General features: G+C 63.4%; 1 protein-coding gene across 1 annotated transcript in view; it reads right to left on the bottom strand.

Annotated features, from left to right (window-relative positions):
• Positions 1–4,419: 4,419 nt before the first annotated feature.
• Positions 4,420–12,472, bottom strand: part of PEBP4 (phosphatidylethanolamine binding protein 4) — a 26,496-nt gene continuing 18,443 nt past the window's right edge. Inside the window, exons 4-6 of the mRNA XM_026042257.1 lie at positions 5,518–5,563; positions 5,314–5,430; positions 4,420–4,511 (exon numbers count right to left, since the gene is read on the bottom strand). Of these exons, the coding sequence (XP_025898042.1) occupies positions 4,420–4,511; positions 5,314–5,430; positions 5,518–5,563 (255 nt within the window). The remainder of the gene's footprint in view (positions 4,512–5,313; positions 5,431–5,517; positions 5,564–12,472) is intronic.

The following is a 12,472-nucleotide window of genomic DNA, read 5'->3' as shown; positions in this document are numbered from 1 at the left end:
CCCCGGCCGCCCTGCTCGCGGGGACGGGGGCGCCCAGGGGGCCGGTGGCACCGAGCGGAGCGGGGCAGCGGCATCGAGGGGCCCGGCGCTGGGGGCATCGAGAGGGTCGGCTTCGGGCACACATAGGGGACCGTGGCGGGTGCCATCGAGGGTGCCGCAGCTGCCACCTTGGTGGGGCGCAGACGCGGCGCTGCAGCCCCCCAGGTCCCAGCATCACCCAGAGCCCCCTGTATCCCAGCATCGCCTGCAGACCCCAGAAGGAGTCGGCCGCGCGCGGGCCACGCGGCCCCGTGCAAGCTGCTGCACCCTCCGCAGTGGCAGCGGGTGAGGGTTTTGCTCGGCTCCCTTGGCAGGCCGCGGCGAGACTCGGTGCGGTAATTAGCGCGCCGGAGCAAGCAGGCACTGGCCCGGCGCTGCTCACCCCACGCGCTCCCGGGGCCCAGCTCTGAGTGCTGCCAGGCAGCCCGGCCCCAGGCTAGGATCGGCTCTGCACCCGGCCGGGATGGAGCTCTGCCTGTGGGGACGGGGCCTCCGTCGTGGGCGGTGGGCAGTGGATTGGTGGGGGCGTGACTGCCCTCCATGCAGCAACCTATGCCCCGTACCTCGAGAGCCCCCGGCCACCTGCTCCTGATTCCGCCATCTGGGAGCACGGGATGTATCCTTAAAGCCCGGGAGCAAGTGAGCCCCTGGCTGCTCAATGCTGAGGTTGCTAATAGGGGCTAATGCCCATGAAGAGCAGGTGGCCTCCAGCCCGAGCAGAGGGATGTGCTCCCGGCTGGCATGGGAACGGTGTGTTGGGGGAGAGGGTGCAAGGTACAGCCTGGCACAATGGGCACAGGTGGCTGGTTTGCCCAAAGGGAGTGGAATATTGTCACCTTGACCAGGGGACCCGGAGTAGGACGAGCTTCCAGCTCTGCTCTGGAATCTTCCAGCTGTGCTCCACCCAGGAATGCAGGGAGATGCCCAGAGATTCCTGCCCTTCCCTGTGCATGTAGATGGACACTGGGAATTGACACTGGTGGGACTGGGCCCCGCTGTCGACTGACACGCGGCTGCTCCCTGCTCCTCTCGGTCTTGTGCCCGGGACACGAGGCGCTAGCAGAAGGGGCTGCTCCGGGGCCATGTTGTGGCTCTGGGGGCCACAGGTACATGGGGCCGCTCTCCAGGGAGAGAAAGGGGAACTCTTTAGGCTGCTTCGCTCGCTTAGCGGCAGTGCCAAGGACTGCCTTTCCATGCCTTGTGGCATGACAAGTGGGACATTTCACCCATTGCAAACGGTCCCTGAAGCCCTTGGCACGGGGGAACATGGGCTCCCTGGGGCGGGCGGGCAGGGCTCCCCATCGCCGGGCCCTCGGGGCTGCTCTAGATGCCGATCTAGAGCCATCAACGTTGTGGCTGCTGTCCCCGCAAGGTCACCTGCCTGGGTGCCACAACCGGGGCCGCGTGCGTGGGAGGTTGCTTGGCCGGCCAGCGGTACAGGCTCCTCTCCAGCAGCCCACGGAAGGAGGACACGTCTCCGCAGAGCCTCGGAGCCACCCGGACCACAAGGCGGGTGGAGTGGAGCTGCCTGACAAGGCGGCCTCAGTCTCCCAGGGCTGTGAGCGTTTTGTCCCCAGGGCTGAGGCTGCCCCATGGGACGAGAGGAGTTCGGGGAGCCCAAGAGCAGCAATGCCAGCGGCCCTGGGCAAAGCAGGGACGCGGCTCTGCCCGTGTGTGCTCCAAGCACGTCCCTGCTAGGGGAAGCGGCTCCCTCTCTCCAGCCCCGCTCGCTCCGCTCTCATCCCTGCACTCAGCCCCTGCACAAGGACACGGGCACCTGGTGGCCGGGACCGGTCCCTGAAGGTGGCAGCACTGGGAGGCGGCCGGAGGCAGCGGAGCAGGAGCAGGGGCGGTGGGAAGGCGGCCAGCGGAGCTCGCAGCTCCTTCCTGCTCTCACGCCGCAGGGAAGAGCAGCGCTGCGGCCAGCGGAGAGAAACTGGGCGGCCGCCAGAGCAACTCCCTTCGCAGGCCCTGAAACCGGCCCGGGGCAAGTGGCCACTTCCTCGCAATGAGGAAAGCCGGGCCAGGCGCCGGCTGCAGCGCGGGGCGTGGAGAGCGGCTGCCTGCAACAAGCGAGGGCAGGTCGGGGAGCCGGGCACCGGCAGCACCGAGGGGACCCTGGGCCCCCCGCGTCGGGGCGGCAGCCACGAGCTCCTCTGATGGGTGCGAGGACCTGCCCATTGCTGCCATTAAGAACCAGCCCGGCCTTCTGGCACAGTGGCCGCTGGATGCACGAGCCCAGCCCCGCGCTCCCTATGACTTCGGGAGCCCTAAATTCCTGCCATGGCTGTGCTGCTGTTGCCAGGGCCCGCCCCAGCTCACCGGCCCCGGGAATGCCGCGGCGGGGAGGGAGCAGCCGAAGCCGGCACCTCCCGGCAGGGATGAAGCTGCCGGCGCCCAGCACCATCAATCCCAGTTTTCCATTTTACATAAAAAAGAAAAGGAGAAAGGAAAGAAATCCAAAGTTGCCCAGAGGTGATGAGCCCCTTTGTGTCACCCCCGGTGTGACACAGCTCCTCACAACACTGGCATGGGGACAGCTGTGCCACTGCTCGCGCACGGGCGCCGCGCAAAGGGTGGCCCATGGGGTGCCGCTCGTGCAGGGCTTTCTGCATTACTGTAATTATTCCAATAATCATCAAAATAGGTAATTATCCCCCTGCTGACTCCGGCAGCGGGCTCAGCACAGGCTTCCTCTGGACGCTAGCCCAGTTTTGGAAGGAAGAATCCCCCTGGCAAGTGCCGCTGGGAGCTGCCGCCGGCTGCATGGGGAGCAGGAGTTTTTTCCAAGCTCACTGCTACTCTCTGTATATATGTACATATAGATGCATGTATATGTGTGTGTGTATATATATACACACATATACACGTATATATCTCCAAATCCCAAGTAGACCCTTCTGCTGGTGTGTGCCCAGCATGGGGCCTTGCCGCGAGGCTCCAAGGGAGCATCCCACGGGATGGAGGGACAAGAGGAGAGTCAGGGCGAAGCTAGAGGGCCACATTTCTGGGAAGGTCCTTGTTGTTTGGCTCCTTGTTTTCTTTCTTTTTTGGGATTTTTTCCACTGAGCAGCTCCGGTGTCATCAGCGGCCGGCGGGCGCCGCGGGCAGGGGCGACTGCGTGGAAACCTGTCGGCAAAACCACATCCTTGGCCTGGGTGCAGGTGAGAGGAGCCGCCAAGGGTGCTCCCAGCTGGAGCCTTGTCCATGCACCTCCAGACATCCCCAAGATCCTGGGAAGCTTGTGCTCTTGCCCGGAATGGGGACTCATAGCTCCTGCGTGCACCTTGGCTCCCCCCTCTCTCTCTCATGCTCCCCTCCCCGGGCCATCAGAAAGAAAAACAAGGCAATGGAAAATCGGGCTAAGAAATACAAATAAAACTTCCTCTGGATGCTAAAAATGACACGCGCAGACAGAGCAAAACCGCCCTGCTCGGGGTGACAATAACACGGTGCGGAGCTATTTCAGGGCCGGGCTGTTCCATTGCAGCGCCGGGCGCTGAGCTTGCGGCCGCCGAAAACCAGCCACTTCCCCAGGGACGTGACGTGTTTCCTTTCCATCACAAACTGATTTAGAAGCAAAACTTTCTACATTTAGGAGGCGGGCGGTTTCTCTTTTCTCGCGCGCCGTCCGTGAGCGAATGGAAGGGCAGATAAGCGGGGTGGGAGAGGCACCGTCACTCGGCACCGCTTCCTTTATTTTTCTTTCTTTCTAAATTACTGAAAAGCAACCGAAAAAAAAATCGATTAATATTTTCCATGCTGCTGTGCTTATGGGGAGGGGGTGATGCATCCAGAGCGGTGCATTTTGGCCTCCCAGCAGCTAAGGCCATGGCATTCCCGTTTCTGCTCCCAGTTCCCAAGCAGCATCCCGATTCCCGGCACTGCTCCTGCTCCCATCAGAGAGAAAAACCCCGCAGAGGCCGGTGCTGTTTTCCTAGAAGGAGCAGTTGCCTCTCATCCTATGCATCCAAAGCAAACGTGGGAGTGGGATGAGGGATGTGGGATGAGCAGGGCTGCGGGATGTGGGACGCATGATGCCTTTCCCCTCGCCCGCTGCAGTGCGCCCAGCTACATCCTCCTGCTTGCCGTAAATACAAAAAAGAGAAGGAACCATCCAAGTTTAGCGCCTTCCATGACATGTCCCACTGTCACTTCCTCTGCTGCCAAATTTAGCCCCGGGTGCCCGCAGGGCACGTGGTGGCTGCAAGCGGGGGCGACCTGTCGTGTCCGGGTGGCAATGAGCCCAAATGGGTGACTCTGAGCCCAACCAGTGGCTCTGGGATTGAGAGCCCCGGCCCTTGCCAAGCTGGGATCCCGCCACGCTCCATCCATGCTTTATTGGGCCAGAGATGCCCGCGGGCCGAGTGGCCACCCCAGCTAGTCGCCGTCGTGCTTGGTGAGGAACTGGGTGGAGGCAACGGGCGAGCCGAGCCGGAACCGCTCCACGAAGCGCTCCATGGACCAGGCACCTGCACGGAGAGAGGCGGCATGGTCCTTTCTGGGCAGCAGAGCGTCCCTCGCACCACCAGTGCATCCCTCGCACCACCAGTGCATCCCTCGCACCACCGGCGCATCCCTCGCACTGCCATTCCACGCTGCTGCAGCCACATCCTGCAGCCGGGCACCAGCGCAGCCCCGGGACCCCCCTTCATCCCCCAGCTCTTCCTGCCGACCTTGGGGACCCCCCAGCCCCTGACTTCCTACCACCCCGCTGCGAATGCCCGGGGCTGCGGCTTTCCCCGGCACCCTGCGCCCAGTGCGGCCAGTCCCCGCGGCGAGCGCCGGCTTCTCCTGACCTACTTAGCTGGCGGCTGCGTGCTGGCCACGCTCCGCTGGCCCCGGGGGAGCCCGCGCGGCCGCAGGGGACGCCCCGGGCACAGCGCGGCTCTCACCCGCCCTGGAGGTGCCCCGAGCGCCGCGCTGCGCCTGAGCAGCGCCGGAGCGGAGGCGCCCTGTGGCACCTTGCCGTGCCCCTCGCTTTCTATTTCCCACGGATTTGAGCAAAGAACAAATATTTTGGGGGAAAAAAAAAATCTGCTGGCATGTCTAGGTCATGGTTTAGTGCCCTCTTCTGGAGGCTTCAGCCCCCGGCGTCGGCACGGAGCAGCTTGCCATGAGCACGCACAGGACGCTGCAAGGAACACCCACAGCACGCTGCACGGGATGCTCCGGCGGGATGCATGGGCTGAAGCATGCCCGGGATGCTCCCACAGGAAACACAGGATGCTCCTTACCATTCCGGCTAAGGCATCCCAGCAGGCAGCTCCTTACCCCGCGAAAGCAGCTCTGCAGTGCTCAGGGCGACGGCCTCGTGTGCCGGCTGTTCGTACAGGCGGAGCTGGTAGCGGTGGTAGCCGCTGCGGGCCGGTGGTGCCGGGCGTGCGTACTCTGCGGGGACAAGCGGCCGCGGCTGAGCCCGCTGCGCACATGCGGGCGCTTCCAGGGATGCTCTGCCCGCCTGCGTCCCGCACTCACCCGTCAGCACGTGGCCCCGGGGGCGGCCGGCCCGCAGATCGGTGCCCTGAAACGAGAGGGAGCAGCCGTGAGCTCCGTCCTGCTCCCTGCGGCGCATCCTGGAGCATCTGCCGTGGGAAGCAGGGCACCAGATGTGGGCACTCGCCCTGTCCAGATGTGCCTGCTCCATGCAGATGGATCTGGACAAGCCACCTGGATGTGCAGGCCTGCTCCGTGCAGATGTGCCTGCCTGCTGCATGCAGCTGTGCACACCAGCTCCATAGAGGTGTGCATGCCTGCTCCGTGCAGATGTGCACACTTATTTCATGCAGCTGTGCACACCAGCTCCATAGAGGTGTGCATGCCTGCTCCGTGCAGATGTGCCCACCTGCTGCACTGTTGCTGTGCACACTATTTACCCAGACCTGCTCCATGCAGTTGTGCCTTCCAGCTCCATCCAGATGCTCCCGCTGGCTCCACCAAGGCAGAACCCCTGATATACTGCCCAGATGTGCATGCCCAGATGTGCATGCCCATGCTGCCCTACGCCCCCGTGCCCAGGGAGGGGTGAGCAGGGAGGCTCCCGGCTCCGCTCACGGCCGGGTCCCCCGCCAGCCTCCTCCGGGATGGGCTCCGGCTTCAAAGGCAGCGCTGCGGGGCGGGCGGCTGGGGCGCAGGGGAGCCGGGGACCTCCTCCTATTCCTGGCCTTTATCGCGCTCAGCCGAGCCTCCTCCCTGCTTCCCCGCCGTGATGTGGGTTGCCGGCTAGCCCGGAGACGCAGCGGGATGGTGCTAGCCCCGGGCATGGGAGCGTCAAAGGATGAAGCTCCTTTTAAGAGGAGAGAACAGGAAGGAGGCGGGAGGGAGAAAGTGAGGACACGTCCTCGCACTGCACACACCGAGCCGGTGCCGCGGAGCGCACCTGGATCGCGCCGGCCCTGTAGCTGTGGGACGTGCATGGTGCCACCGCGGTGCCCGCCGGGCTGCAGGACGGGCGGCTTCTCCCCAGATGTTCCTGGCAGTCCCACGGAGGAGCGGGATGCAGGAACCCCCACACATCCCAGCTGCAATGCACTTTAGCTGCTGCTGTTGAGCTACACATTCATTAATACTCTTTCCTAATGGGCCCTAATGACTCCAGCTGCGCTCGTTTTCCGCTTTGCCTGCCCCTGCTCAGCTGGTGCTGCCCTTGGAAGGAGGAATTCCCACCATTGGGAACACCGGGAAGCCACAGGGCTCCGCGGAGACCTGGCACCTGAGCCCGCTGCTGCAGGGGACTGGTGCAGGCGGTGGCGCTGGGCGGGTTTTGAGGGCAGAGTCGCCCTTTCGCTCATTTTCCCGTCCCCATCAGCGCGCCGTCAGCCGCTCATGCTAATTGCTTCTTGCGACAAGTGTCACATCGCATCAGGGCAGCGCGGCCGCGGCGCCCGGCCCGGCGCTGGCGTCTCCGCGCCCGCTTCTCCCCGTCAGGAGAGGGCAAGGCGCAAACGGAGGAAGATGAGGAGAGACAGTGCGGAGTGGGAAAAGCCACGCTGCCGACACCCTCGATGGGCTCGTCACGCGGGAAGAGCTCCTGGGGTGACGTGGGCAGGGGCTGCGGAGCCCGGCGGCACCGTGGGGGCAGCCGAGCCTCCGGAGCCGTCCCAGCTGCTGGTGCCCAGGCCAGCGCGGAGGCTCCAGCTCCGATTTGCGGCATTGGTGGCTTGGGCAGAGGCGGAGAGCGCGGGCAGCAGCACCCGTTGCTATAGAAGGGTGCAAAGGCCGGGCTGGCACCCTGCGCGTCGGGCTGTCGCGCCCACAGCCCTGGCTGCCTTGGCGGCCGCGAGCGCGGGAGGCTGCCCCAGAAGCGTGCTGAGGAACAACTATCGGGCACGGGTGTAATTGGGATGAATGTTTGTCTGATACGCCCTCCTGCCCCAGGGAAGGACGTGCTGTAGGGTTATTAACTGAGCAAAATAAACATAAATCACTCCGGTGCCTGGTGAAATTTTTAATCTGGGAGGCTGGAAGTGGTGGAGACGACAGGAGCGCTTCGCAGCGCAGCGCGCACGGGGGTGCGGGGAGCTCGTGGTCCCGTCCCCAGGGTCCCCATGCGTGGCGGGCGGCTTTTGGGAGCCCCAATGTCCCCATGTGGGCGCTGCCGGTTGCCATTCCCACTCCAGCAGGTGTTGCCGGCGGCCCCACAATTTCCCTATCTTCATCTCCTGCAACTGGGTAAGGGGTCCGAGGCCAAGGGCGGAGGTGCTTGCGGCACCACCGCCCTTCGGAAGCTTCATCCCAACACCCTGTTGGGAAACGCTGGGGAGAGGCAGCCTCGCGGGTGAGTGATCCCGCACACAGCCCCACACCCGGGCGGCTCCTGCGCCTCTCTGCCAGCAAGCCCAAAGGCTCCCCGGCCCCTTTGCAGGGCTCCCGGGAGCCCTTCCCTCGCCCCAGCTCCACGCACCGGCGGTTAAACCCAAAGAGGCGCTGCTGGAAGCGGGCACGGGGTCTGCCCAGACTCTGCCGTGCGCCCTTTGGGACCGCATCGCCATCGCCCCCGTGCCCGTCTGCCCCAACCTGCTCCCCGCTCGCCCCTGGCGCCGGCCTCCTCCCCACGGTGCCAAAGCCTGGGAAAGGCCTCAGGATCTGGGGCGGGATTCAAAGCGCCGGGAAGCGGCGCGGGGCGGCAAGGGGCTCTCCCGCCCCGAGCGCGGCAGCTCTCGCGGGAGCGCTCGCTTGCATGCAGCCGCAAGATTAGCTTGCTTTTCCAGCAGCAGATTTCCGGAGCACTCTTGGAGACGCACCAAATTTTGCCTAATTCCGGCATTTAAAGGCCCGTCGCCTCATTCTGCGCACACAGCAGCAGAGCTCGGACCGTGCCGGGTGCGGCATGTGCTGATGGGAGGGCACGGGGCCGCGGGGCCAACGCGAGGCGCCTCCGGCCTCCAGCCTCCGGCCTCCGTGCGATGTGCAGCCTCCACGCGCCCCCCGCCAGCTCCTGTCTCCGTGCGGCCCCGGGCACCTTGGCGGCGCGGGGGCAGATGAAAGGGCGCGCGTGCCGCTCGCTTGCTGCACGGGGCCGGCTAATCTGATGGGAGCGCTGGGAAAGGCACGTGGGTTTAGCTTTATTTTCTATTTTTATTTCTTCTCCTCCGCCTGTTGCCCCCAAATTCTCCCCTTCCCGGAGGCTGGGGCCAAGCACCAGGGGAGGCTCCAGGCAGGATGCTGCAGGTTCCCATGGGAAACATCCCTCCCTTGGCTCCCCTGGCTCCCGACGGCTCCCTGGGAGGAGGTGGGAACACGCAGGACACGGGAGCGCCGGGAGGCGACAGCCCCTGCCCCGCGTCCCGAGCCAGAGGGGTTAAACAACCCCGGCGGCCGGCGAGGCGCCTGGCGGGCGCTCAACAGCCGCTCCTGCCAAGGCTGCTCCGCCAGCGCCGCCGCCGACTTCCCGTTTTCCCATAAAAGTCAACCGGAACCGGGCTCCCGCGGGGCTCGGGGCTTTCTCGGCGGGAAGCGGGGCCGCGGAGGCGGGCGAGCAGCTGGAGCATCCCGTGTGCCGCAGCCCACCGGAGCGGCGCCCCGGGAGCGCTCCCGCGTGCCCTGCGCCGCCCGCAGCCGCAGGACGCGGCTCTGCTGGCGTTAGGGTTGGGATCGGGGATGCGTGGGCAGGGGCTGGGCGAGCGCAATGCCCCCGCGCGCCGGGGCTTGCAGCGGCGCTCCCCGTCCAGAGAGGTGGCGCATGCGAGGAGCACCCGCTCGCTCCGGCGCGCACACACGCGCGCACACACAAACACACACGCGGTAATTAACTTAATAGGTTTCTTGCCAAATGCCCCGTGAGTGATGCTCGACATATTCAAGTGTTGACAAGACGGCGCTGAACTCGCCGCCCACGCGCCGGCGAGCCGGGCCTGGCGCTCCGGCACCCCTTCCCTGCGCGCCGGAGCGCGCCGGCCGCGCGCCCGCAGCCCGGGCGGCCGCCCCCGGGAGCCTCTCCGTGCCCGTCCCCTGGGATCGTGCCGGGGCGGCCCGCAGCTCAGCCCCGCTCCCATAAACAGGGAGGAAGGAGCAAAGGGAAAGGCTCTGGAGGCTGGGAGAGGGATCCGTGGGGAAACCTGTTTGCAGGGAGCTGTGTTGTAAGAGGCGGCTGCCACGCCGGGTGGGATCTTGAGTCAGGAGCGTTGCCCAAGAAAGGGTGGTCTCGGGAGTGGGTTTCGCCATGTTGGGCAAGCGCCCGCCGGCACCTGGGACCCGCGGTGCTGCGGCGTGGGGCAAGAGCCGCCGCTGTCATCACGGCGCTAATCGGCTCCCAAAGGTGCAAGCGCACCCGCTGCGCTGCAAGCGGCCCTGCCGCCCGCGTGAGGCTCCCAGCACCCCCGCAACGGTGCTGCCAACGGGCTGCACTCACCCCCGTTTGCGGGAAGGGCAGAAGGCAACACCGAGGCTTGCCAGGGCTAAAGGATAAACCTGCATGGGAATGCAAAAGCGCCGGAGTTTAGGGGACTGCCGTGACACGACACTCCTTCTGGGCCGCGGGGCCGGGGCCTGAGCTGGGCGGGAGCGCGGGGAATTAAAGGTTTACCCGCGGCTTAGGGGAGTTTTACCGAGCCGGCAGATTTACGGGCGTTTCGACAGCGCCGGGCGCGCGCTGCCAAGCGGGCTGGCGGCCGGGCCGGCTGCGCTGCCGCAACGGGGCAGGTGGGACGGGGCGGCTCTGCCCCGGGGGCCGGGCCGTGCAGCCGCCGGGGGCGCGGGGGGCACCGCTCCAGCCCCCCGCCAAGCTGCCCACCCGCGCCCGGCGCCAGGAGCGTCGTCTCGGCACGTGGGACGGCACAGCGCCCGCGGCACGAGGGGATGTCGCGCGTCGTCCCCACGCTGCCCTCGGCGCTACCCGGGTGCTCCGAGGGGCCGCAGATGTACAAAAGAAGTTGTTGTTGGCCATGGCCATTATTAATAATAAGGTGGCTGATTTGTGCCCCAGTTTCCTCAGCACGCTGGCGCGGTGCCACCGGGGCCCGGTGATTTAGTGCAACTTAATTATTCCCAGCGTTTCGTCACCTCTTGTTTTTGATGCCTGGGTCTGTGCGTGTGCCTCACCTGTGTGACTAAAAGAGCCAGGGAAGCTGCTGGGAAGGGGAGAGAAAGGGGGAGCCCCCCCGGCCGGAGGGTGCGGAGCTGCTGGGGCAGGAGGGTGAGCCGAGGGCAGGGGGGTGGGTTGTGCCATGGGCATGGGGCATGGGATTTGGGCACGGGAATGGGGCATGGGAAGCACGCATGGGAACTGTGCAAGGGAATTGCGCATGGGAATCATGCATGGGGGCTGTGCAAGGGAATTAGGCAAGGGAATTGTGCATGGAAATTGTGCATGGGAATCATGCATGGGAACTGTGCAAGGGAATTGTGCAGAGGAATTGTGCAATGGAACGAGCTATGGAGCACCAGGAAAACACGGCCTCTAGTCGTTGCAGAGCAGCTCCAGGCTGGCCAGCATGGCTGGCACGTTGGGAACAGCCAGAACTCTTTATTGGTGGCAATAAAGCAAATGCCCGAGCTAACGTACGGAGCTTTCCACTGGATAAAGCCACTCTGTGGAGCTAAGCTCTGATTTAAATAGCAATACTTTGCTTTCCTATAGTATTTCCCAGCCATTCATTCTGAAGCCTGTTGGAAAAGTGGGTGGGTGTCAGGAACCACAATTTATAGGTGCAGAAAAGCCTGTTCAGCCCGTTCCCTCCCTGATCCAGAGTCACGCCGGGGCTTAAACCCCGACCTCCTGCCTTGGGTTACGGGACTGGGATATAGGGCAGGGATGTGGGGACTGGGAAGGATATTGCACTGGGATGTGGGAAGTAGGATCCAGGACCAAAAGGAAGGGCTGGGATGCACGGCTAGAATAGGGAAGGAGAATATAGGGCTGGGATGCAGGATAAGGATGAAGACCAGGGGTGCAGCACCAAGGCCAAGATACAGGAGCAGGATGAAGGGCCAGGATGCAGGACTGGGATGCAGCGTGGGGATGTGGGCTTGAGTATGGGGCTGGAATGTGGGATGAGGATCCGGGACCAGGAGGAAGAGCTGGAATGCAGGACTAGAATATGGGGCTGGGATACAGGACAAGGATGCAGCCCCAGGACACAAGGCTAAGATACAGGGCCGGGATAAAGGGCTAGGATCAGGGGCCAGGACCCAGGACCAGGATGCAGACGAGTGGTTTGGCAGTGCCGGGTCCAGAGGAGATGAGTGGAGCTGCTCTGGAAACACATCCCAGAGCAGGGAAACCCAACACCTTCCTCCCCTTCCTTCACACCACTGAGAACCAGCAACCAGGGCATGTGGACGGCAGAGCCACCAATTCCCACTAAAAGCAGTGGGGGAAAAAAAAGCGAAGAAAAGCAAAAAAAAAAAAAAGTATTTCCAGTATTTCCCTGTGTGTCTTTGGCCTGGCGCAGCCCTTCTGCTCACTGCTCTGTTTATACATGACAGACAACTAATTAACATCCAAGCCTCTTGAAAGGTCTTTTCAGAGGTAATGTTCTGACAGAGGATGTCAGTAAGGAGCAGTGATTTGTCTAAGCAGTGATCACATTGTTTCAGACTGAATGAGGTGAATATTAAACTGCTTTAAATGCACTCTTCATAAAGCACTAATTACATACTCCCGGGGGAGTACGGGCAAGGAATACTAAACAGCAGAAAAGTCAACAGAGATCTTTTTATAGTATGTTGCTGGGTTCTGTGTTTTTCTGTCTTTCTTTCTCTCGCGCGCTCCCTCTCTCTCCCTCTCTCTCCTTTTTACAGTAAAATCACAGCACGCCGAAGAATACACATTTATAGCACAATGGTTCACGTCTAATTATATGGCAATCATTAGTTTTAACCTGGGTGTATTATATTTTCTTTGATATATTGTGCCCCCCGGCATCTCTTTGCATAGAATACTTCCAACGGCATTTTGTCCCCTCCCTTGAAAAAAATGTGCTTTTTTTTCCAT

The sequence above is a fragment of the Nothoprocta perdicaria genome, unplaced genomic scaffold, assembly GCF_003342845.1.
Source record: "Nothoprocta perdicaria isolate Ctin4 unplaced genomic scaffold, notPer1 scaffold_103, whole genome shotgun sequence".
Taxonomy (NCBI): Eukaryota; Metazoa; Chordata; class Aves; order Tinamiformes; family Tinamidae; genus Nothoprocta; species Nothoprocta perdicaria.
This window is presented reverse-complemented; position numbering and strand designations above follow the sequence as displayed.